Genomic DNA, 27,331 nt, shown 5'->3' with positions numbered 1-27,331 from the left:
AGTTTGAGTGGAACAATGTTTTTATTTTCCACAACCGTTTGTCAGACACCTGGTTTAAAGGAATAGATGGATGGATGGATAGATAGATAGATAGACTGATATAGACTGATAATAGATAGTTGGATACACTGATAGATAGTTAGACACTGCTAGATAGATAGATAGATAGATAGATAGATAGATAGATAGATAGATAGATAGATAGATAGATAGATAGATAGATAGATAGATAGATAGATAGATTGATAGATAGATGGATAAACTGATAGATAGATAGATAGATAGATAGATAGATAGATAGATAGATAGATAGATAGATAGATAGATAAACTGATAGATAGATAGATAGATAGATAGATAGATAGATAGATAGATAGATAGATAAACTGATAGATAGATAGATAGATAGATAGATAGATAGATAGATAGATAGATAGATAGATAGATAGATAGATAGATAGATAGATAGATAGATAGATAGATAGATCGTTTGATCCTTGTGTAGTAAAAGTAAGCTTTTAACAGCAGTGCATCAGAAGTGCATAGTCTCCAACCGGAAGCCTCCTCGCACTGAGCGGAAGCTCAGCGGCTCCAGCTGTTATTGTTGACAGACGGAGCTTCGGGGGGAAAATGGCGGTGTCCCGTCGATCCTCGCAGCACCAACAAAGCAGCCTGCAGCCGTCTCCGCGGAACGCCTTGATCGCGTCCCCCCCTCCCGAATCCTCGTCCGCGATTATTCCCGAATCGACGAGTTTGTTGAGCCCCTCGTCTACTGGCGCAGCGGAATGCGACGGAGCGACCATGGAGTCCGCAGCGGCCTCCTCCTCCTCCTCCGCCTCTTCCCCGGACCGGCCCGCCCCAGTAACAGCAGTAGCCGCCGCAGCGTCGACAGCACCCGGGAGCTCCAGCTGCAGCAGCATTAGTTCAAGCGCGACCGCGGGCAGCCAGAGCCCCGGCTCAGGAGCGACCAGTCCCGGGGAAGGAGTGTGCGGGGCTGGCGGGGCGTTCAGAGAGCTATTTGAGGCCTGTCGGAACGGAGATGTGTCGCGGGTGAAGAGGCTGGTGGACTCGGTGAATGTGAACGCCAAAGACATGGCCGGACGAAAATCAACCCCTCTGCATTTCGCTGCAGGTCTATATTTATGTATTTGCCACGTATAATGTGTATTTAAGGATCTTGCTTTGTTTCGTGACCTTATAAAACAACAAAACGTCACCTTTGTTGTCTTTGATTCCACAATAATCTGTTTTATAGAAGCATGAGATTTGTCAATAGAAGTAACGTTACATATAATATATTTAGAGAGTGCGCGCGCTGTTTTCTGATAAAAAAATGATGTACTGTAAATTGACTACTTACAATGTCGTGGTATAATTTTGCATAATGTATCATTTGAAGCAAATCTGCATGTGTAAAAGATGATTTTTGGTAACTTGGACATATAATTGTCCAGTCCTGAAAGTACAAGGACATAGTCTATGAAATAAAATATCTATTCAATGTGTTATAAAATCCATTATGAAGTAAAAAAAAATAAAAAAATAGCTTGCTTTCTAAAAAGAACCTTGTGGACAGACATACTAATATGCTGATATTTTCAGCATTAGTAAGCATAAGCATGCAGTTTTCATGATCTCATATTAATTAAGAGACTATATGAATTATTTGCACTTATAAAAATGTATGTCGCTCTGCAGGACCATTTAATTTGGCTAACAAATGACAGCTAGTTATTTAAGTTGATTTAAAACAAATAATGCAGTAGTTCACTCAGAATTATGCTTTTTGTCAGTATCATGAACATTCTACTAAATTCTATCTGGTTTTGTTTAATGAAGAAAATCAAGAGGCTAAAAATTGAAGTTCACTCATTTTTGGGTGACCTATCATTTAAGAGAGTTGCTGCATCTACACAACATACACATTCACTGTCATAAATGTATCATTTTTAACCTAAAATCTTTTCAATAGACTCGTTAGGTGTAATAAGATCTGATATGTGTTTTTTTTATTATTATTCATTTCATCATATTAGATTCAATGCATTTTAAACTGATTGTCATTTGTGATGTTTGACAGGCTTTGGCAGAAAGGACGTGGTCGAGCATCTCCTGCAGACCGGAGCGAATGTCCATTCCCGCGACGACGGTGGTCTGATCCCGCTCCACAACGCCTGCTCGTTCGGGCACGCTGAGGTGGTCAGCCTCCTGCTGTGTAGCGGCGCGGACCCCAACGCTCGAGACAACTGGAACTACACCCCTCTGCACGAGGCCGCCATCAAGGGCAAAATAGACGTGTGCATCGGTACGGATTAATATGAGAAATCTTGTGTTTTCATCAATTATAGTCTAATCAGACCAATACTGATCATTAAAAAAGCTCTAATAATAACAAATTCTTATGGTCGCCGATATATCGTACATCCCTTGCTGAAAGGCAATGACTGAGTTGTCTAGTAATGAGTCCCAGTCAACATTGTGTGGAGTTGAGCAGTCGTCTATAGAGCTGATGTTGCGTTCCAGCATGCTGCAGTATTGCTGTGTTGTGATAGTAATGTTGTTGTCCTGCAGCATTTGTCTCCTGCGGCCTGATGTCATAGTGTCCGGCTGAATACCTCAGTGCTGAGATAGCACTCTCAGTGAGAAAAACTGACAGGATCTCTGATGTTTGCATTTAGTTGCACAATGAATGGGTTTGTCTGAGTACGGTGTGTACTATTTCTTTGAAGTTATTTGGCGAAGTGTGGAGAGTGACCGTTAGGCAATATATTGGTGAAAATATCAGTTTTGGTCAATATTATATATTTTTCTGGCTTATCCGGTTTGATATTATGCTGATATTAGAAACGGATAATATCAGGATTTTTTTAAGTATTAGTTAATGTACTGTAAACTGTGCACACTGTGAACTAACATGAAGAAACAATGAAAAATTGTCTTTTTATTAAAAAGGATTAATAAATGCTGTAAATAGTTTACTGCACATTGTTAGTTCCTATAAGCTAATGCCTTAACTAATGTTAACGGAGGGAACCTTATTGGAAAGTGTTACCAAAAATATTTATAGTATGTAGTAGATGGATAACTGTGTATATACAGGGCCTAAAACTAACTTTTTGCCACACCTGCCAATGACCATAGCTGTTGTTGCAAAAACAGGCAGTTATGACACCATATACCATATATATACCAGTGAAAATTCACAATTCTCTATTGCAATTTCAATGCCACAGCTTAAACTACTAGCCTAACTAATATAAATTAAAAACATTATTAAAGAAAATAAACAATCAGTAATAAAATAAGAACAAATGATCAAATTACAAGCAAAAGCACAAATAAATACAATATAACAATGATACCAATGAAATAAATTAAGCAAATGTAAAATAACACTCGCCAACTCCATGTTCATTTTAGGCCCTGTGTATATATATATATCTGTGTGTTAAAATGTTTCAATGGGTGATTGTACTAAAATTTCAAATTGCAGATCTAGTATGAACACTTTAGGTGGCAAAACAGTATAGTTTTATCGCCAAAGTTTAAAATATTATCAGCTTTTGATATCGTCAGTTTCAATATTGGTGCATCTCTTATGACTTTATTGCTTGATTCTGTTTCTTACAGTGTTGCTACAGCACGGTGCTGATCCAAACATCAGAAACACTGATGGCAAATCAGCTCTGGACCTGGCAGACCCTTCTGCTAAGACCGTCCTCACTGGTGAGACATGCGCGTACATGCATCTGCTTTACAGTATAGACAGCACTGCAGTCTGAAAAGTGAAGCCCATTATCCATTATTTGATTTGGTGGCCATATGTCAAAGCATTTGTACACAAAATTGGATTAAAATGCCATCTTGACACCACTCGCCCAATTAAACAGTGAAGTTGCAGCAGAACACTTTAATCAATCCATACCGCATACCATTTCACATGTTAATAAAAAACTGCAAAGTACTGCATAATATAAACACTATGCTAGTTTTCCAGTCTGAACATAGCTATTGTAACACTAAACATATTCACACACACACACACACACACACTATAATGCATCTTTCAAGTCTGTCTGACATCTGCTGTCTGTCTTTATTCCTTAGGTGAATATAAGAAGGATGAACTGTTGGAGGCAGCAAGGTGAGCTTATGGCACAATAACTATAATAATTTAATATCAGTGTGTTGCTGAAATAAACACTTCTATAATTGGTTTCAAGAGGGTTGTTCAAACATCTTGGATCGATTGTTTGAGTACTTTGGGAAGAATGTGCAGAGCTGTAGGTGATATATTGGTCATATGTTGATGTTTGAAAAACTTCAAGAATATAGCGTTTTTTGTCTCTTGATTTTCAATAAATGTTTTTTGGACTGGGGAGATTTTGAGTAAAATTGTCCCCTAAGATTACAGAATCCTAAATCCTAAAATTACAGAATATTTTCTTAGTAGTGAAAATATGACATTAGACTTTTAAAGGTTTCTTGCTCCCAAAATCTATTTTTCCATTGCTATGATCTTTTAGAAACTGTGCCTGTGACTCGTGACTATGTAAATTGGCTGTGTTTGCATGCGAAATGAGTAACTAAGTCCAATATAGTTGCAGTGGCACCATCCTTTAGTTTCAGCTCTCAAAACTATCCTAAAGCAAGCTGTTTTTGCAGCTAGGTTTCAATGATTAGTTTAATTTTACATCGTGCATTTCAAAAGATGACGTGGTCCCTTTAAGTACATTGGAATCTTCTCAGACTGTCACTGATCCAGAAATGTCTTTTCTCTAAGTTGCCATTCCTAACAGTCTTTGTCTCCCGAAAAACGTCTTTCTTAGGAGCGGGAACGAGGAAAAGCTTATGGCACTTTTGACCCCCCTTAACGTCAACTGTCATGCCAGTGATGGACGCAAGGTAACAGATCTGAGTTATTTGATTTAATCTGCATACATCTTTCCGTAATGTTGCTTTTAATATTTGATATACCTTATAATTCCTAGTATGACTATTTTAGAAATATTATGTCTGACTTTGTTTCAATATTTCTAGTTCTGTTCAAACTCAAATACAGGATGTGATTTGAAGTATTTCATTGGTCATGTAAATAATATAGATGTAGGTCAAGGCAATGCCAAGTCCCCTTGTTTGAGTTTTTTTCTTTCCGTAATACTGTGTTTAGAGTAAACAGCTCTGACCTAGTTTTACCCATAATGAGTTTAAGTCTGGACGTATGGTTGATGTCGTTTTATAATGTTTGTTTCGAGTCTTAACTGCCCCTTTGTTCACTCTGGACTGCTTTTTAATGTCAGTTATTTTTATAAGGGATTTCAGTTGATCTTTGGTGCTTATTGGATGCACATCTGAAGGTTTAGGCAAAAGCTTGTGATCCATTTCTTTCTCTAATCTCAACACTATAACAGGACCGTTGATTTCCCCTCAAATCCTCTGCCATCCCTGATCATTTCAGGTCACTTCATTCATCAGATCTCCCTCTTTATATCAGAAGGGCTTTTTAGGAATGAGTTCACTTTAGTGTTTTTCTTATATATTTGCTCTTGCTGCTCTGTTTTTCTTGTAGTGGATATTGAGTTACTTACTGTAACTCATGCTGTAGTATAGTGATATTATGTATTATATATTTTTTTAGAGGCTGATACTTACATTTTTTTTACCTGATACGTGTGTAAATTGTATAGTGGTATAATTTGGACTGATAATTTGAGAGTAGTGTGTTTAGCATTTTTTTGAACTATTAACACCACAATTTACATCAAATACAGGACATTATAGTTGATCTTCAAGCATAAATCATGCTTGAATGAACTCTACATTACGGAAGCGTATTGCATTCACTTGAAGAAAAAAAAATCTACTCTGTAGATTTTTTTTCGAGTTAATTATCTCAGAATTACAAGATAATTTTTCATGGAAAAAAGTTTTTGCTCTGTTTTTCTGAATTAATGAGTTAATTATCTCAGAATTACAAGATCATTTTTCATAGAATTTTTTTTTTTGCTCCTGTTTTTCTGAATTTCTGAGTTTTTGAGATAATCAAGTCATTAATTCAGAAAAACAGAGCAAAAACTTTTTCCCATGAAAAATGATCTTGTAATTCTGAGATAATTAACTCGTTAATTCAGAAAAACAGAGCAAAAACTTTTTTCCATGAAAAATTATCTCGTAATTCTGAGATAATTAACTCATTAATTCAGAAAAACAGAGTAGATTTTTTTCTTCAAGTGAATGCAATACGCTTCCGTACTACATAGGCATGAATATTGAGAGTGATATCATGCCTTAGACGTTGTAAACCTAGAAATATCTTTGATCCGCTGACATTTTGTTTTGCAGTCTGAGATTTTTTTGTGTGGCAACATTTATGCAACAAACATAGTATATATGCTGAATGGTATTGTTTTTTGATATCTGAGCATGAGCAAAGAAAGGGTTTATAGACCTAAGGGATGCACTGATACAATAATAAAGGTTTTCTGTTGTCATATGTGTTGTAAAGAATACAAAGAAATATTGTTTAAATTAATTAACTAATTTTGTTTCTCATTTTCTGTCATTAAATTGCCTGTATGTACCGTTCAAAAGTTTGGGGTTTTAAATAAATTAATACTTTTATTCAGTAAGGACACTTGATCCTAAAGTGTCTTAGGATCTCTGTAAATACATAGGATGAATGTAGGTTGAAATAAGAATTCTATTTCACATGAATTTCTAAAAATCAGGGGGTAAAAGTCAGTTTTCAATATTGATAATAATGAGAAATGTTTCTTGAGCAGAAAATCAGCATATTAGAATGATTTCTGAAGGATCACGTGACACTGAAGACTGGAGTAATGATGCTTTGATCACAGGAATAAATTACACATTATCATATATTAAAATAGAAAAGCATTGGTGAGCAGAAAAGACTTCTACAACATTAAGAAATCGCACCAACCCCAAACTTTTGAACTGTAGTGTGTGTATACAGTATATGTGAGTATTATATCAGCCATTGAAAATTTCAAATCGATTTTAGCATTATCTTCTTGTTTGAACTGATCAATAAAAATTGAAATATACCTTTTAAAGAAAAAATGTTTCAAAAAAAGTAGCAAAATATTTAAGGTATTGTGCTTCATATAGGATGCTTGAGCTGTTGTTTTAGGTTTCAAGCACCACAGTTAGCTCTGATGGATAATATGTTAGTTTATAGCTAATTTTTTTGTTTGTTTTTTTTTGTTTTTTGTTCTGGCGACATTCAGTCAACATCACAAAAAATGCTGGTAAGTTTATTTTGTGAAACAGAAATTAGTTTTATTTGGTCTTCTGTGATTTTTTTTTCTTCTTTTTTTTTTCTTGCAATTTGTTTTTGTTCATTTTTGCCCCTAAAAATCCATCCATACGCTGGTTCGCACTTAAAATGCACAGAAACCTGCCTTATTTTTCTGCTGGTCACAATCCATCAATCAACCAATAGCTCTGCTAATGTTTTGATGACTCCTGCAGGTTCTGAAAACAAGGCTTTCATTTACCTCTTTTTTTTAACTCTTTTACAAAACTTCTCTAAACTGTTTTCCTTTGCAAGAACTCCCATGTTTTTACCCCTAAACTCCACATCCACGCATCATTGCTCACGTTTTTGAATCCGTTTGTTTGATTTGTTGTGATCAGCACGCATGCTCCCACAAACGTGGTGTTTAACTCCTGATTTCTGATTGACATCCTGTCCTGTTTAGATCCATTGTGTGTTTGTTAGAAACGTTGCACTGTTGCCCATTGCTTGTTCTGTACCTTATTGCAGTCCTCATTAATAATGATATGAACATGAATGTTGCCTCTCCATCCTGCACTGAATAATATAAATCTCTCAGAGAATGCATCATACATTTGAGGCATATCTTCATTACTAAATGGCTGCGTTGTTGAGATTGGTTGTGTTTTGCTGTGGTTGTGTTCAGGCTGTCATAAGGGCATGTCACCAGTATTTCTTCATTATTCACTGCATGAACTGAGAATGAATTTGTACCTTTTTTTGTGTTTAGACTTTTTAAGTTACTAGTGGTTTATTGAGTCACTTATAATCATCTCTTTTTAAAGGGATAGTTCACCCAAAAATCATGTCAAAACTCACCCTCATGTCGTTCCAAACCACGTAAGACTTTCGTTCATCTTCGAAACATACAGTAAATGAAGATATTTTTGATGAAATCTGAGAGATTTCTGTCCCTCCATTGACAGCTACGCAACTACCACTTTGACGCTTCAAAAAGTTCATAAATAGCGTAAAATAAATTCTTATGAATTTAGCGGTTTAGTTTAAATTTTCTGAACAGACTCAATTGCTTTATATGAACAGATTTAATTTACGGTAGGCTTTTATTCACATATAAACATTGATCAGGACTAAGCTACGTACTATGGGAGATCGGGCTTTCTGTGCAGCCGCTCTCAGTCCCACTGTGGTTGCTTTTAAATGCGGTCTTAAAACTCACCTTTTAAAGCTCCAGTCCGTAACTTTTTTAAGTTAAAAATAATCCAAAATAATTATATTTAAAAAAAACTTATTCTGCCAGTGGTCAAAACTATCTGCTTGCCATAGCTAGATTCAAAACGGTTAGCTTGTAATAATGATTTTAATTCCAGTGGTACTGGTGGGTTTCCGCGGGAAATTCGAGCATGTCTTTGCGTCATGACGTCACACCCGTACACATAAAGAAGGAGTTTCGGCTAGCCGGCTATACTGCGCGTGACGAGATGTTTAGATGTATAGGCTTTTCTCGCAGCACTTTACATAATTAAACTTATGGCATCCAGAAAGATCCAAACAACAATCATCAGTGTCAACTGGAGATTCAGCAGTTATAAAACCCAAAAGACTTCGTACTTCGGATTTAAGGTGGCTAGAGAAAGAGAAAGAAACCGTCTCATGCGAACACAAGGATTTAAACATCGGCGGGGCTTTTGAAAAGTGCGTGAACTCCGTGTTTTGAAGGGGTTCGAAACGGAAGAAGAGACAGCTTTTTTCTGCTGAACAAGTAAGACATTTCAATAGATCAATCGTGTAACAGTACGTTTTCTTAATTCACACAGTTATGGAGTTTCCTTTGTTGTGCCTTTCTCGTTTTGCTATTATGGAGAATATGAATTCTGAACTACGCAGGTAGCTGCTAACCATAAAACACATTAAATTTAACATTAGTCACGCAATGCTGATGTTGTTAACATGAACAATTTGAGAACAAAGTAGGCTATAATTTGCACGGTTGCTGTAAATCGCGTTGATTAAATCTAACGAAGCTTATCATGTCGAATGCTTTTTCCCCCTTAGTTGGTCAGAACAAAAATGGATGTTACTTACTTGTTCAGAAGACATTTTCTTATGAAAATTCTTATGTTGGTCAAACTTTCAAAAAGTGAATCTGTGATTCTGTATGCCAGTATCCACACAGCGCGGTGACTGACAGCAGCACTCGCCTCAAAGCACTGTGTGTTCATCCGCGCTGTTTCATGCCGATTTACAACCCACGTAAAGATAATAATTCCGCGAATCACTGCAGTTACAGATTTCGAACAGAGAGATGGCGACAAAGAGGAAAAGCTACGGACTGCAGCTTTAAAAAGAGTTTTTTTAAAATTTATTTTTATTTTATTTTGGTTGTTTCTAAATTGTAGCACTTTGAGATTTTGCTTAAATATGAAGTGCGTTACAAATAAAAATGATTATTATGATGATCAGTGAACATAAACAGAAGCTCAACCGAACCTGCTTGACTCGTGAGAACAAACCTCATTGGTTCTTGCTGAAGCTCAAACGTGATGCGTAACACGAGAATGAACCTCATTGGTTCTCACACGTCAAGCGAACATGCTTGAGCTTTCGTTTACCACAACTGATGTGTGAGTTGATGAATGTTTATATGTGAATAAAAGCCTAAATTCAATCTGCTCATCATATAAAGCAATCGAGTCTCTTCAGAAAATTTGGACCCAACCGCTCAATTCATATGGATTGGTTTCACGCTCTTTATGAACTTTTTGAAGCGTCAAAGTGTCAGTTGTGTAGCTGTCAATGGAGGGACAGAAATCTCTAAGATTTCATCAAGAAGATCTTCATTTGTGTTCCGAAGATGAATAAAAGTTAAAATTTTTGAGTGAACTAACCCTTTAAGCGATTGAGCTCAAGACAGATTGCAGCTGTATTAAAGGCCTATTTGCACCAAGAGGCAATAGTGCGCAACAGTGACTGCTCACTTTTTAGTGGTTTCCCAAAGTATTTCTATTTTTCCCCATTTTCTTAAAAAGAAAATCAATAATCTTTCAATAAAGATATCTACGACATGAACAAATCCAACTGGCTCTGATTGACAGTTGAGTTGACATTACGAAATTGCTGGTCTGTGTACTTAAGGCAGTGCAATGCAAATTATGTGATTTAATTAAAAAACGGTGGTAAAATATAAAACTATTATTGGCTTAGAGTCATCAATTATAAGTATAGAACCAATACATTTTTAATTTGAATGCAAAATAATGTTGGATACTGACTGTTACATCATTTTCAGTGCTTCATGGTAGTTTGTTGTTGGTGCTGAGCTCTTTTGCTTTATTTCTGTTTCTATGATAACAGTGGTTATTTTCTCTTATAGTTGGACTCTTCTAGGTTTATGGTAGGGACACTGAATTTCGGCTTCTAGAGAAGCATATATAATGACTAAGAAAGTATAATACGCATCAGGCTAAGGCATGTAATTTGACCCAAGTGTTTTTCTTTTGGTGTGACCTTTCGTCTATGATTTGTTCTACTTTTTTTTTTTGTTCTTGGTGCGAGTGATAATGATAAAGATATAGTTCGAATAGCAGATTTCACACCACAACTTGAACTATAATGATAACGGCACAGAGAAATTATATTGTTGGAATCACTTTCACAATGTTTTTTTTTCCAGCTGATGAATGATAAAAACATTGACAGCCAATCAGAATCCATCCTGCTTTTAAGAGCGTGAGCATTTAAAGGGGAAGATGACAAAACTGTGCGTTTGTGTGGACGCTAATAGTTATCTTTATAGTTCTTGGTGTGAACCGCTTCTCCATTTGCATCACAAAACATCAAGAATGTAATTTCAAAACTTAAAACAAGTTAGCTGTCTTATGTTGGGATGAGTTACAAGCAGGTTTATATAATTATATTTGAGTTTGGGTTATGTGAGATGAGCGCTTGTATTATTGATGATCATTAATTTAGCTCCTGAGTATTTTTCAACAGGTTATTAATTTTTCTCTCTTCTTTTGCAGTCCACCCCTCTTCACCTGGCCGCTGGGTATAATCGTGTGCGTATCGTGCAGCTACTGCTGCAATACGGTGCTGATGTCCATGCCAAAGACAAAGGGTGAGCAACTACTACTTCCTGTCTCTCTCTTAAACATGTAGTGTCCAGTATGTAAAGCCAACATGAAGTGTAACCTATTTTTACTTCCACAATTTGACACATTTCAAAATTGAAACATTTGTATTATATAAATACACTACCATTCAAAAGTTTGAGGTCGGTAAGATGTTGTTTTAAAGAAATTAATACTTTTATTCAGCAAGGATGCATTAAACTGATCAACACTGATTGTAAAAAAATTTACTTTGTTACAAAAGATTTCTATTTTAAATAAATTGTTCTGTTGAACTTTCTATTCATCCAAGAATCCTGAATAAATTCATATTATGGTTTTCACAAATATGTTTAGCAGGATAACTGTTTTCAACGTTGATAACAAGAAATGTTTCTTGAGCAGCAAATCAGCATGTTAGAATGATTTCTGAAGGATCATGTGACACTGAAGACTGGAGTAATGATGCTGAAAATTCAGCTTTGATCACAGGAATAAATTACACTTTACAATATATTTCTTAAATAAAAAATTCTATAATAATAAGTTCTTTTTAAATCGTAATGTTTCAAAATATTACATGATCATATGCAGCTTTGGTGAGTAAGAGACTCTTTCAAAAACAAAACAACAACCCCAAACTTTTGAATATTATTAGTATTGTATGTGTATATATAATACATAATATTTGATTCCATATATTATTTATTTTAAATAATCTGCTCTGAACAAATAGACCAGGAACGTGTATTATTAACACAAGGTATACGAGGTCATCAGCGTTTATTATGATCTTTTGATAAATTCTGAAATCATCTTTCTCTCTCTCTCTCTCTCTCTCTCTCTCTCTCTCTCTCTCTCTCTCTCTCTCTCTCTCTCTCTCTCTCTCTCTCTCTCTCTCTCTCTCTCTCTCTCTCTCTCTCTCTCTCTCTCTCTCTCTCTCTCTCTCTCTCTCTCTCTCTCTCTCTCTCTCTCTCTCTCAGTGGTCTGGTGCCTCTGCACAATGCCTGCTCTTATGGTCACTACGAGGTCACAGAGCTCCTGTTAAAGGTAAATAGAATAATCCAGCCAATACTTACTGATTGAAATATATATGCTCCCCCCCAGCACAGATGCTTTATTGTTTTGATTCTGAGTTTCTGTTTATTGTGATTGACGGTTTCCTGTATGTCTCTCTCTCAGCACGGGGCGTGCGTCAACGCCATGGACTTATGGCAGTTCACCCCGCTGCACGAGGCGGCCAGTAAGAATCGAGTGGAGGTGTGTTCACTGCTGCTGAGTCACGGCGCCGATCCCACACTGCTCAACTGCCACGGCAAGAGCGCGGTGGATGTGGCGCCCACACCTGAGCTTAAAGAGAGACTCACCTGTAAGTGCAATTCTCCCTGTATAATCCGCTTATTTCAATATTAGGTGCAATCATTTGATCTTTTGCGATTTTTCTTCGTCCAGATGAGTTCAAAGGACACACGCTTTTGCAAGCGGCCCGTGAGGCAGACATGGCAAAGGTCAAGAAAACGGCTCAAGAGATCATCAGCTTCAAACACCCTCACTCTCACGACTCGGCTCTGGTGAGCGCAGGGCATGATCTCTGAATGCTGAGGGTTTTAATGATGTGTTTATTAAGATCTCTGTCTAACCGCTTTTGTTCGCAGCACTGCGCCGTAGCGTCTCCTCATCCCAAACGCAAACAGGTCACAGAGCTGCTCCTGCGGAAAGGTGCCAACATTCACGAGAAGAACAAGGAGTGAGTGTTCGACTTTGTTAGATACAGTTGAATCTCTTGGTTGCTGTTTCTCATGTTCACTTATTCTTTCCTCCCCTAGTTTTATGACTCCGTTCCACGTAGCGGCTGAGCGGGGTCATAATGATGCGCTTGAAGTCCTGCAGAAACATGGAGCGAAGGTACCAGCATGGGATATGTTCCAGGATCTAGTGAGCTGCTTTGCTATATGCCGTCTACTTTGGCAGCTGCTTTCATCTTCAACTATATAAATGTATCTGTTATCTCATACCCTACACAGAATATTTTCAATGGGATATGATGTGTTTCACACTTCAGGACTTCTTTTTTTAATAAATCAAATTGTAAATGATAAAACAATGATACATTCAAAATTTTGGTAACACTTTACAATAATGTCTCATTTCCTTACATTAGTTAATGTATTAACCAACATGAACTAACCATGAGCAATACATTTGTTATTGTGTTTGTTAATCTTTAACGTTAGTTCAAATCCAGCTGTTCATTGTTTGTTCATGTTTGGTCACATTGCATTAACTAATGTTAACAAATACAACTTTAGATTTTAATAATCTATTAATAAATGTTGAAATTAACTAAGATAAATAAATGCTGTAAAAGTGCAGTTCGTTCTTTATTCATGTTAACCAATGTAGTTATCTAATGTTGACTAATGAAATCTTATTGTAAAGTGTTACCAAAATGTTATATACTGTACTATAATTATGATATATACTATATAACAATGGCTTTTCACTATATGAAATTCCCTCAAAATGCAGAATATTTGCACACAAATATTGAGTGAAATTGTGCCATTTTTAACTAGGTTTAAATAAGTTTGGTTATTTCTCCTCTGCTCATCAAGGCTGCATTTGTTTAAAAATAGTAAAAACTGTAATATTTTGTCAAATTTTATTACAATTTAAAATATCTGTTTTCTATTTGAATATATGTTATATATCATGTGATTCAAAGCTGTATTTTCAGCAGTCTTCAGTGTCACATGATCCTTCAGAAATAATTTGAATATGTTTCTAAACAGTTGTGCTGATTAATATTTTTGTGGAAACTGTAACAAGCTGACCCCAGACTTTTGAACAGTAGTTTATCTTTATAATAAACCTTTTTCACTGAGCTTTGTGTGTGTGTGTGTGTTCAGGTGAATGCTGTGGACACACTGGGACAGACAGCTCTGCACAGGGCGGCCCTTGCTGGCCACATCCAGACTTGCAGACTATTGCTGAGTTACGGAGCCGACCCGTCAATCATTTCATTGCAGGGCTTCACAGCTTCACAAATGGGCAATGAAGCCATTCAGCAAATACTTAATGGTAGTATTACATCCGTTACTCTGAGCTTTATTTCCAGTATGATTCATGAATTTTCTGTCACTGAACGCTAAAGATGTCCTTCATCTGTAATGATTTTCCTGCATTTATTTCTCCAGAGAACATTCCTCCCCGTAATTCGGATGTGGATTATCGTTTTCTCGAGGCTGCTAAAGCCGGAGACCTTGACACAGTGAAGGTAAATAACAGTTTAGCAACTTTAAAGTTAACATGTTCAAAATCCATTTCACTTCAGCAATGTGACGTTAAAATTTTAGGAATCGTATGCGATTTTACCCATCAGGAAATCAATAGCTATGTTTACTTGCACTCACTCAAATAGTCTTCTTATCGTATTGATGGCTTAATCGGACTGAAAAGCCTTCATGTAAACACCTCGACCAATCTGATTGAGCTCGATTTGAATGAAATTTTGATCGGATTGAAAGAGATGCTGTGGACCTAAATTAATAATCTGATCAATAGAGTGGCGCAGTTATGACGGCAGAACCAGGAAGATGTTTTCTTAAATTTATAATAGTAAAATATGGTCTGTGGTAAACATAACTCGACGATACTTGTTCTACAAACAAACTAAATTACACAGTTTGTTTTTTATTTTTGTTTCTAATAAATAACTAGATAAGAACTTTTGGAGTGTGTGTGTGTCCATTTTATGTTGTAGAGCAAAACATATCGTCAAGAATTAGACTTCTGGGGAAAATTGGTTCATGTAAACATCCCTAATAAATTCTTATTATTCATTTGATGGTGGTTTGTGAAGGAAAGTGTTTGTTTGTGTCCTCCGTAGCAACTGTGCTCCCCTCAAAACGTGAACTGTCGTGATCTGGAGGGCCGTCACTCCACCCCGCTGCATTTTGCCGCAGGCTACAACCGCGTGGCTGTGGTGGAATACCTGCTGCATCATGGGGCCGATGTGCACGCTAAAGATAAAGGGTACGGTCATCTTCCTCTGAGTCATCATTAGCGTGACTATCATTGCTCTGTGTTGGCATTATCTGACTGTCACTGACTCTCTATCTTTCTCTTGATCAGTGGTCTGGTTCCTTTACACAACGCATGTTCGTATGGTCACTATGAGGTGGCAGAGCTGCTGGTGAGACATGGAGCGTCTGTGAACGTGGCGGACCTTTGGAAGTTCACACCACTACATGAAGCTGCAGCCAAGGGCAAATATGAGATCTGCAAACTACTGCTCAAGGTTTGATATCTCAGATGGAGAAATTCATGCACATGTTGGCCTCATAATGAATATCATGATTGCGTGGGGAGATTTCATATTTCCATATCATTGAGACGCTCGCTTCTTATTTTGCCACACTTTACATTTCACTTTCGGCTCACAAATACTATTGAATAAACAATCCCATGTTTCGTAGCTTATGCGTGAGTAGAATATAATAGAAGAGAATTAATATAGTATTATCCAATGTCCTGTATTTATTTGGGATGGAGGGATTCAGAGTGTATGTATACATGTATGTTTTTCATATTTAAATTAGTCAAATTCTAGATGAAAATTAGACTTTAGAATATATAAATATTGTAATATACATAATGATATTTTAAGATATATAAATGCTTAAATATCTGTAAATATATTATAGTTTTTATTATTATAAAATAAAAAAAACAAAGTGTCCTAAAAATATCATTTAAGATTTGAACGTATTTGTTCACTAAGAATTTTCTTGAGAATCTCATTAAACATTTTAGCTGCCATTTAAGCCGCGTTTCCACCGCAGGAACTTTACCCAGGAACTAGGAACTTTGGCCTGGTACTCGGTGTGTTTACACCGCAGGAACCAGGGTCTAAATGAAGTTCCGGGTAGATATTTCCCCCTCCGAAAGTCCCTGCTCGCGAGGTAGTACTTTTTCAAAGTTCAGGAACTTTCGCGGGTGGGGCTTGTGCGCTGAACATGCTGATTGGTTGTGTTCACGCCGCATTATGATTGGATAACTCCGCGCAGCATTTTATTTTAACCGGAATTTGTGGCTTCATGCAGTAATGAAGTTCCATGCAGTAAGAGTTGTCTGTCTGCAAATATGGAATTTAATAAAAATAAAAAAGGCAGCTGGACCGACGACGAGATTCAGGCTTTATTAAGCGTATTTGCGGAAGAGAAATTTTCTGCGCGTTCGTCCCAGCCTTCTCACGGTCAATGTCCGCAATAGCTGATAACATACGCTGTCTAATTTTAGATCTAACGTTAGCATTACGAGCTTTCTGAACACGCTTTAGTATCAGTGCTCGTCTCTTTTCTGCCGTTTTGTTAATTACCTGGTTAGTAAACCAATACATCTCAAACAACTGCAGCACAGTGTGAATCTCTTCCATATTTATTATAAATGTGGCGCTCAAAACTGATTACTGTCTTTTACAGTCTACTGTCCGTCACAAGCAAGCAATGAGCAGTCGCGCGCAGTTTACCCGGTACTTTAGACCGCGATGTAAACGCAGAAAGCTACCGGTCTGGGGCAAAAAAAGTTCCTGGGAAAAAAGTTCCTGGGACAAATTGTTCCGGGCAATTGCGGTGGAAACGCGGCTTTAGATTAAATCCAATTAAACAGTCATTTTACGTGCATGCTACTTTTTCCTCACTTAAAGTCTATGATAAAGGTGAAATTGTGCCTTTAGCATCAACTTTAAAATGATGTTTTGCCTTTTTTTGCCATTTTAAATCATATCTACTCTCTCTTTAGCATGGCGCTGACCCATCTAAGAAGAACCGCGATGGCAACATGGCTCTGGACATGGTGAAGGACGGAGACACGGACATCCAGGACCTTCTGCGTGGAGACGCTGCTCTGCTGGATGCCGCTAAGAAGGGCTGTTTAGCTCGCGTGCAGAAACTCTGCAGTCCTGAGAACATCAACTGCAGAGACACACAGGGCAGGAACTCCACACCACTGCACCTGGCAGGTAACGTGTTTTCTCACATTGAACACGCATTCATCTCGTCTGTCTGCTGTTTTAATGATCAATTCATTCATTTTTGATCAGCTGGTTACAATAACCTGGAGGTGGCCGAGTATCTCCTGGAGCACGGAGCGGATGTGAACGCTCAGGATAAAGGAGGACTGATCCCTCTGCATAACGCTGCTTCATATGGGGTGAGAACGGGGTGTGTGGGAAGGTCAAAGGTTTTTAGTCTGCATAAATGACTTTATTTTTAAAGGATTGGTTTTGTAGAATACTTACACCAGTCTTCAATGTCACATGATCCTTCAGAAATCATTCTAATATGTTGATTTGCTACTCAAGAAACATTTATTATTATGATCATTGTTGAGAACAGTTGTGCTGCTTAATGTTTTTGTGGATGATACGGTGATACATTTTTGTATTTCAGGATTCATTAAGGAATAGGAAGTTCAAAAGAACTGAATTTATTTAAAATAGGAACCATTTGTAACATTATAAATGTTTTTACTGTCACTTTTGTTTAATGCATCATTACTGAATACAAGTAATAATTTCTTTAAAAAAAAGAAATCTTACTGACCCTGTGATACCTATATATATTACAATTGAATTTAATAATAACATATGAGATTGCTTAGAATTGCACAAACAGTTACAATTTTATACAATATTCTCACATTTTTATTAAGCATTTAACAATATTATCTATTTACTCATATTATTTGTGAAAACAGATAACATCAGCACTCTGAAGTTCTGTAAATGTGGACACAATTATTAGAAAATGCACATATTTGCAAAATGGCGAAATATTAGGCGATCGGTCTCTCTTGCAGTAGATCATATACAGGGCTTGACATGAACTTTTTTGCTCACCAGCCACTCATAAATTGGCGGCAGGCTGCTGTTACTTTAAGACCTGACGCACAGATCCATTATACTGTTACACATGCGTTTTCTTTCTCGATCTCGACTGTATACATTCACTTAAAATAAAACTGTGAATGTGAATACTATGTAAATACTCGCCAAGAGATTCGCATTTTGACATTATTGTGTGTGTATTTGACTGTTTAAGCGCAAGAAGCAGCGAAAAAGACCTCAATTTAATACTGAGAGGTGGCTTTATGTGCTGCACTTTGAGTGTGCGCACAAAATCTGTGTGAATGAGTAAAATTATGCGCAATACGTGCAATCCCATGCCGAAATTCAAGCACTGTAACACCAACAATATTCATCCGGGGCAAATGAAGTGAGTGAGGAGAGGCGAGTTTGTGTGTAACTCGCTGGTGGAGAGATGAGAGAGCAAGAGAAAGCGCAGCTGATATTGTGTATCTGTTCTGTGGAAAATGAGTATTTGAAGGGTTTTTCAGATATTTCAGTATCAGTATGTTTCGAAGAATCTATATCTTTGACAACACTACATTGTACTTAATTTATTGTTTCAGATGCCTTTTTAAAATACTACAATTGAAAAATGTATACATTATATATAAAATTCAACCCGCTAAAGTGGCAAGTAGGAGTGACGCTGCTGAAACACCCACGTTTATCAGATTGGCGGGTGTTAATGTCAAGCCCTGATCATATGAATTTGTACCCAGTGCTGAAATCATGATATTAATACTGCTTCTATAATTGCCTTCTCTCTTGTTCTGTCCAGCATGTGGATATCGCTGCCCTCCTGATCAAGTTTAACACGTGCGTGAATGCGACAGATAAGTGGGCGTTCACTCCGCTGCACGAGGCTGCACAGAAGGGCCGTACACAGCTGTGTGCACTGCTACTGGCACACGGCGCTGACCCCACCATGAAGAACCAGGAGGGACAGACCGCTCTGGACCTGGCCACGGTAAAGAACTCTTAGATAATACTCCAGTTTAGAAAATATCAGTGTTGACTTGACTTTAAGATAAGAGATAAACTTCCAAACTAAAATTGCAATTTGCAATGAAAATGTTAAAGGAAAGTGAAAATGTATGCATTTACATGTGACTTTCAAATGAGGAATTCAACAAGCAATTGTGCAAATGCTTTGTGAAAATTTACTTCTAAAGGAAACTTCTACATATGACATGTTTCTGAAATAACAGAACATGTGAATAACAGATTTAAACAGTAAAAAAGTTGTTTCATATTTAACATTTTTGCATTTAGCAGACTCTTTAATCCAGCAGACACAACTTGCAAAAGAAGAACAAAAGCAATTAGTCAAAAAGCCAACAATAATCGTAATGAAGATTTTAAAAACAACACTTCACAGTAAAGTCCAATTCATTAACATGCATTAGCTAACGAGAAATAACAATGAGTAATTAATTTTTTACAGCATTTATTAATTTATGTTAATGTTAGTTAATCAAAATATAATTCTTCATTGTTTGTTCATGTTAGTTCACAGTGCATTCACAATTGTTAACAGATATGACTTTAAAATGTATTAGCAAGTGTTGATATCAACATTAACTAAGATAAACAAATGATGTAGATGTATTCATCATTATTAATTCATGTTTGCTATAGTTAACTACCGTTACCAAATGTAACCTTATTGTAAAGTGTTACCAACATTACACAGATGAAAAATGCACAATATGACCAGAAACATTTCAAAAGTTTGATTTAGATTTTTGGATTTCGTGTTCACTAGTAAGGCGCTGATCAAGTACATTCATCTTTTTATCAGGCCGATGACATCCGCGCATTGCTGATGGACGCGATGCCTCCTGATGCTCTTCCCAGCTGTTTCAAACCGCAGGCCACCGTCCTCAGCGCCGCTCTGATATCACCCGCCTCCACGCCCTCCTGCCTCTCCGCCGCCTCCAGCATCGATAACCTGGCCGGGCCCCTCTGCGACGGGGCCAGTGGAGGAGCTACAGGACCTGCTGATGGAGCCGCCGGAACTGAGCGAAAGGAAGGAGATGGTGAGAAAGATGAAGATGTTGTGAAAAGAAGCAATAGAACTGCCTCATAAGAGTCTTTCATTCAGGAATCAGAATACACTGAGACAGTATTGCTTTGATTCTTCTTGAACCAGATAACACTGATCACCGGTGTTGGGGTTTATGCATCACAAGTAACAAGAGATACATATATTGTTGTGGCAAAAATTCTGTTAAACATCATCACTGCGTAAGAGACAACTCGGAATCAAATTTATCAAAGAGAAGTATTTATTCTTGCAAGAATAGGACCAGTCGCCAACACAGCAGTTACCCTGTGGAGTGAGTGAGACACAGACAGGAAGAAATGGGCAATCTTTATACTGCTCTTCAAGGTCCTTTTCCCTGCAGAGCTTCCCAGTAGTTTTCCACAGACAAAAGGCCCTTTACTGCTAGCTTTGATTTATCACTAACTAACCCTTTAAGCCCCCCTTAAAGGAGAACTCCGGCGCAAAATGAACCTTTGGTCTAATTACACATTGTTACCTAGTCAACCGTTATCTGAGATTTGTTTTCATGATTATCGAATGTAAATAGTTTTATCTCTAAAAACAGTTTAGCCTATAAAGCTAGTATAACGCTAGTATATTGGGCATAGTGTAATGACAAATAAAAATCGCTTGTTAATACCACTAACAAGGCTCAAAATAGACCCACACTAACACGGTAGCATAATGAGGGTCCCTACCTTCAAACCGAAGCATTGAGAACTTTGTCAGTGTCCAGACAGTTTAATAAGAAGATATTTAATACATACAGTCAACTTCGCGTATACAGGCAGGAGCCATCTTTGAAAAACAGCCTTTACCAGTCGATCTACGAACGCCGATCCAAGTGCGCTGGTGAGAATGTGAACGAGCTATAAGTTGTGATAAGGTGAGCGCGAACAGCAGGCTTGGATCGGCGTTCGTAGATCGACTGGTAAAGACTGTATTTCAAAGATGGCTCCTGCCTGTATACGCGAAGTTGACTGTATGTATTAAATATCTTCTTATTAAACTGTCTGTACACTTACAAAGTTCTCAATGCTTCGGTTTGAAGGTAGGGACCCTCATTATGCTACCGTGTTAGTGTGGGTCTATTTTGAGCCTTGTTAGTGGTATTAACAAGCGATTTTTATTTGTCATTACACTATGCCCAATATACTAGCGTTATACTAGCTTTATAGGCTAAACTGTTTTTAGAGATAAAACTATTTACATTCGATAATCATGAAAACAAATCTCAGATAACGGTTGACTAGGTAACAATGTGTAATTAGACCAAAGGTTCATTTTGCGCCGGAGTTCTCCTTTAACTAGATTACCTTCTGACCTCAGAGGTCCTTGCCCATCTGGTTCTAGAGTGTCTCGCTCCTGCACTTCAGGTGTATAAACATACATACATTTCAGAGAAGTTCCTCCTTCTCACATCAGACTGCAAATGATAAAACCATATGACATTCCTTTGTAATGTCCACTGAAAATCAAAAATTTCCACAACAATATATATATATATATATATATAAATATAAACGAGTAAAGTGACGACGCATTACTTTGAAATTTATAGCAGTTAATATTTTTTAAATAAGTTACTTTGTTTTTCCATTTGTTGACTGACAGCTCTCCTTTCCCCATGTTGAGGGAAATCGGGAGTAAGTGTAGAGGCGTTGTGTGCGCTGTGTAAACATGATGGTTATTGTAGTTCTAGACTAAATGTGTGCACATCTCACTTGCACAAAAACAGATTCACTGTTCCTCAAAATGAATAAAAACTGTGAAACGCAAATTTAGAATATTATGCAAACCTGCAATAATTAGTTAATAAATGTTAAATAATCTCACTTTATTAACCAATTAATAAGGAAAACTGACTTTAGTTAATTATCATATTTGTTTAATTTGATTATTTTAATGCTGATGAAGAATGTTCACTTCATTTGTTCGCTTATTCAATTCACTTTTAGGGTGAAATCGCCTTTACATTTGCCAAAAATAAAAGTTTTATTTTTAAACAAACAAGCCCAGCCCAGTTGAGAAAAGCAATATTGTAATGCATTACTTTTAAAGTAACTTTCCCCAAAACTGCTGATCATGCTGTATGACTTTGATTCACTAAAAAGTACTGCCTTATAAGAAACATTTGGTCTGGATTTACATGAGTCATTCGTTCGGGTTTCAGACTACACTTCTGCTGCTGCTCAATAGTATTTCAGGAAACTCTGTTAGACTTTTTCAGATCATCAATTTGCTCTCATTGGTAGAGGAATGAAAGTCTGAGTGACGCTAATAGAATTTTACTTTCTGCAATTTTTATTTAGTTAAAATGTCTTTTTGTACCATAGCTGTCCTAGATATGAACATCTCACAATTCCTGAAGAGTCTGGGGCTTGAACACTTGAGGGACATCTTCGAGAGAGAACAGGTGAGAAAGACTGAGACATCTTTGAACTTTTTTTATTTCTTATAGTGCAACGTTTTTTTCATCGTGTTTGTGACGGTGTGTCCTGTTTCCATTAGATCACTCTGGACGTGCTGGCTGACATGGGTCACGAGGAGCTCAAGGAGATCGGCATCAACGCTTACGGACACCGTCACAAACTCATCAAAGGCATTGAGAGGCTTCTGGGAGGACAGCAGGGTGAGTGTCTATCTCATAAAACATCAGCTCCTGCTTGCATCGGTATGTTTTTACCGATTTGAATTTTGTTATCTGTAACGCCGCAGGTGCCAACCCATACCTGACCTTCCACTGCACCAATCAGGGCACAGTTTTGATTGACCTGGCTGTGGATGATAAAGAGTTTCAGTCCGTTGAGGAAGAGGTAAAACATGAACACGTCTGGGCTGTTTCAAATCGCCGTCTGCTTGGGCTCTGTTTGATGGCTGTTTGGTGTTTGCTTTTTTGGTCACAGATGCAAAGCACAATTCGGGAGCACAGGGATGGAGGAAACGCGGGCGGCGTTTTCAGTCGATATAATGTCCTCAAGGTAAACACACACCAAATGTATTCAACATTAGTGATATTTAACTGATCTAAAATAGGTATTGCTGTCCAAAAGAGTATTACATTAACATATTGTATGATCTTTTTTTAATATAGAAACATATCTTAAAGGCTTAGTTCACCCAAAATTGAAAATTCTGTCATCCTCATGTCGTTCCAGACCCATAAGGCTTGTTCTCTGGAAAACAAATGAGGATATTTTTTTATTTCTTCTCCTTCTTTCCATTGAAAGTCTATTCACCCAAAGCTCTGACGGTTATGAAGAGATCGTTTAAAAAAAATCCATGTGAATTTAGTGGTTTAATCCGAGTCTTCCGAAGAGACATGATCGCTTTATACGATTTAATTTAGGCTTTTATTCACATACTGTATAAACAATGATCGGCAAACATAAAATCAAGCTCAACTATATTTGCTTGATGCACGTGAACAAACCTCATTGGTTCTTGCAGAAGCTCAAACATGCTGCGTAACACGAGAATGAACCTCATTGGTTCTCATGCTTGAACTTCCTTGACCATATTTGAATGCTGTAAACATTGTTTGCTGATCATTTGTGTTCCGAAGATGAACGAAAGTCTTATAGGTTTGTAACGATATGAGGGCGAGGAAATGACATAATTTAAATTTTTGGGTGAACTATCAATTTATCTATGTCTGTTTTACTCTTGAGCAAAATCTAACTTTTTCTAATCTAATTGTCACGTAGATCCAGAAGGTGGTGAATAAGAAACTGAGAGAGCGATATACACACAGGCAGAAAGAGATTGCAGACGAGAATCACAACCACCACAATGAGCGAATGCTGTTTCACGGTAAGTGCAGAACTCGCTTGTCCTATGAATTGAAAACACGTTTAGACAAATGAAGCATAAAGATTAAAAGTAATTTTATTAAAAGATTTATAACTACTTTTTTTTTTTTTTTGCAATTTTTGTTTTCAGTTTCATTTCAGTTTTTATCTTCAGTGCATAAATTGTAGGGCTCATTGATATAAACAATATATTACCTTGTAAGGACACAAAGAAAATGGTCTATTCTAATATTTACCTTTTTGACCCAATGTAATTATCTTCATACTGGGAATTAGTAATTTTTTTTGAAAATGCTATTTATATATATATATATAATCATAGACTGTAAAAAAAAAAAATATATATATATACATATGCGCATTTAATTCTTTTGAATTTTCTATTCATCAAAAAAATCCCCCCCTCCAAAAAAAATATCATGCAGCATAACTGTTTTCAACATTGATATAATGACACTGAGGACTGACTGCTGCTTGAAAATTCAACTTTGCATCTCAGGGATAAATTATGTTCTAAAATATATTGAAATACAAATTAAAAATTTAAAAAATATCTCAAAATATTACTGTTTTTACTGTATTTTTGATCAAATAAATAAAGCTTTGAATAGCATAAGTCTCTTCTTACAAAAACATTTTAAACATTGTAACGACCATGCTCTGTTTGAGCTGCTTATTGTTAATTAATTAGTTTTGGTAGGCCATTATTTTTATCCCTTTTAAGACCACAAACCTTACTATCTGCCTATACAAATTAAATTATTAATACCAAATGACCTTCAAAGTTCAAGTTAAGAGTACTTTCTGTCATTGAGATGTGCTGTAAATGCATCACTGCTATATGTAGCCATGAATTGCATTTTGCTTTGAGTTGATATTAATTTAATTGTTTTCCTTGTCATAATCCTAAGCATGTTTTTTTTTTTTCAGGATCTCCGTTCATAAATGCCATCATCCATAAAGGATTCGATGAGCGCCATGCTTATATTGGTGGCATGTTTGGAGCTGGCATATATTTTGCAGAGAACTCCTCTAAGAGTAACCAGTACGTCTATGGCATCGGGGGCGGCACTGGCTGCCCCACTCACAAAGACCGTTCCTGTTACGTGTGCCACAGGTACGTGAACACACCTGATACAATAAGACATGCAACATAAACGTATGCACAAGTGGATGTGTTTCATGTTCATGCGTTGATTTCCCACAGGCAAATGTTGTTCTGTCGTGTGACATTGGGAAAGTCCTTTCTGCAGTTCAGCGCCATGAAGATGGCCCACGCTCCCCCCGGACATCACTCTGTGATCGGCCGTCCCAGTGTCAACGGCCTGGCCTACGCCGAGTACGTCATCTACCGCGGAGAACAGGTACGCCAAAGACCAATGATAGTTCCAAGTAGTTTAACAGCCTTTTCTGGAAAGTTTGCTTTGATAAGTTGCTTCATTTTGGCCAGATTTTGTTAGTAGATCAGGTAGTGTAACCGTAGTGTGTTAGGGCCGGTTCACACAGAACGCATTTTTGCTGTTAAAAACACCAAACCCAGGCTAGGTCTAGGTCGCATTTTTAACTTGAGCTCTGTTTTTAGAATGACGTGTCTTGCGTAAGACGCCACAAAAGATGCAAGCGCAATGGTTAAAAACGAGTCCGCCTAGCACGTTTACACAGTGCTTGAAGTGGGGGGGGAAAGGTGCCGGTACTCTCTTTCATTGGCAAATCATGACATTTGACATTTCTACAGTGAAAAACAAAACTTGGAAATATTGCTGGTACAACAACAATTTAATGTTATTTATTAACAACATAAATGTAGTTAAACAAGTCGTGTGTGTGCGCATTTCTTTACAAAGAAACATTCTCTTTTTAGAAGTTGGTCATTAATAAACTTGATTTTTGAAGTTTGTTAAGATGGGAGGTATAATACAACAATTGCATGTAAATGGTAAACAACAAAAACAACCAAGAAAACAGCTCTGATATTGTCTTTTCAGTCATACTTCGATATGTTTACAAGACAGCAAACATTTTTAAAAAGTACACTCGGGTTTGATTTGGGCATGTACCTGTCTGTGTAGGCTATTACATAAACTAAAAGAAAGCTTATTTTCTGACTAGTTTGCTCGTTTTATTTATTTATAAAACATATAGTTTTACCCAAACTGAATAATTAAGACAAGTTTAAATGGCTAAATCTTGTATAAATATTTTTGAGTCTTCTTTTTCTTTTCTGACGTAGCCTACGCCAGTTCTTGTTAAAACACACTAGACATGCAAATTCTGTGCATTTTGTGTGAAATCATATTTATTTTCTCCATCAAAAGTGTGCTTTCACTTCAAATGGGCGTGAGTAGCACAACAAAAATAGACTCGACGCCGAACCCCCGCTTCACTGCTGCTCACGCGACGCTCCTCCTCACGGTGTGAATGCACTCATTGATTAACATGCAAGCCGAAAAAAATGCGCGCTGCTCACGCTTGCGGTGGCCGCGATCAGCGGTAGCCGTTTCGCAGCCGTAACGCGCCGCAGATGTGTGCAGTGTAAATAAGGGGTTAAACAGCCGTCAAGTTTTTTCTGTCAGTAGAGTACCGGCTACATGCGAGAAGTAGCGGTACGCAAGAAAAAGTGCAGGTACGCTTAAGAGTAAAATGTAGATGTGCTGGTACTGCGTACCGGTGAGTACCGCCCCACTTCGAGCACTGCGTTTACATTGAAAAAACATGAAAAATGAAAAAAAAAACATGTTCTGTGTGAATGGCCCCTTAATGTGTTTTGTTGTTGTTGTTTTCCAGGCCTATCCAGAGTATCTCATCACTTATCAGATAATAAAGCCGGACAGCACGCCTCAGTCCTCCACAGGAGCAGAGCAGAAGTCATAGTCAGCACACTGCGTTTCTACACTCACTCACTCACTCATTCACTCATTCTTTCTCACTCTCGTTGCACAAAGGAAATGTGAACTTTCCCATGTACCCACGTCTTACCCATGGAATTCCCATGTATGAATTATGAATTTGCACTTTTAAAAACAAGTTACTTAAGTTATTTGAAAATAGTTGCAATTGTGAAGTCTAATGTACAGGTAGTATAAAGAAAACATGTAAAACTGACTGTTTAACAATGCTTTTTGAGTTGTATTTTAATGGAACTTTTTTTTTTTGAGTCTGTTCATTTCTTTTAAATAAATCTCATCAACAGGA

At 37.2% G+C, this 27,331-nt stretch overlaps 1 protein-coding gene across 4 annotated transcripts; it reads left to right on the top strand.

Moving 5' to 3' along the window:
* The first annotated feature begins 585 nt into the window (after positions 1-585).
* Positions 586-27,331, top strand: tnksb (tankyrase, TRF1-interacting ankyrin-related ADP-ribose polymerase b). 4 transcript variants are annotated; one of them, XM_056254796.1, is made up of 28 exons: positions 586-1,132; positions 2,081-2,305; positions 3,631-3,726; positions 4,108-4,144; positions 4,830-4,905; positions 7,251-7,271; positions 11,284-11,378; positions 12,354-12,420; positions 12,553-12,739; positions 12,823-12,941; positions 13,026-13,117; positions 13,197-13,275; positions 14,280-14,451; positions 14,568-14,647; positions 15,260-15,405; positions 15,505-15,670; positions 17,173-17,392; positions 17,474-17,583; positions 19,059-19,247; positions 20,082-20,319; positions 22,664-22,743; positions 22,839-22,959; positions 23,046-23,143; positions 23,234-23,308; positions 24,035-24,140; positions 25,070-25,256; positions 25,347-25,503; positions 26,924-27,331. In XM_056254796.1, exons 1-28 carry the CDS (start codon positions 631-633, stop codon positions 27,008-27,010), a joined length of 3,828 nt encoding a protein of 1,275 aa, XP_056110771.1. In that variant the 5' UTR covers positions 586-630; the 3' UTR covers positions 27,011-27,331. The 4 variants fall into 4 exon arrangements, with proteins under 4 accessions (XP_056110771.1, XP_056110769.1, XP_056110772.1 ...); XM_056254794.1 differs by having other exon boundaries at positions 13,197-13,305; XM_056254797.1 differs by lacking the exon at positions 7,251-7,271.

This window comes from Rhinichthys klamathensis, unplaced genomic scaffold (genome assembly GCF_029890125.1).
Source record: "Rhinichthys klamathensis goyatoka isolate OS25496 unplaced genomic scaffold, OSU_Roscu_1.1 h1tg000114l_1, whole genome shotgun sequence".
NCBI lineage: Eukaryota > Metazoa > Chordata > Actinopteri > Cypriniformes > Leuciscidae > Rhinichthys > Rhinichthys klamathensis.
This window is presented reverse-complemented; position numbering and strand designations above follow the sequence as displayed.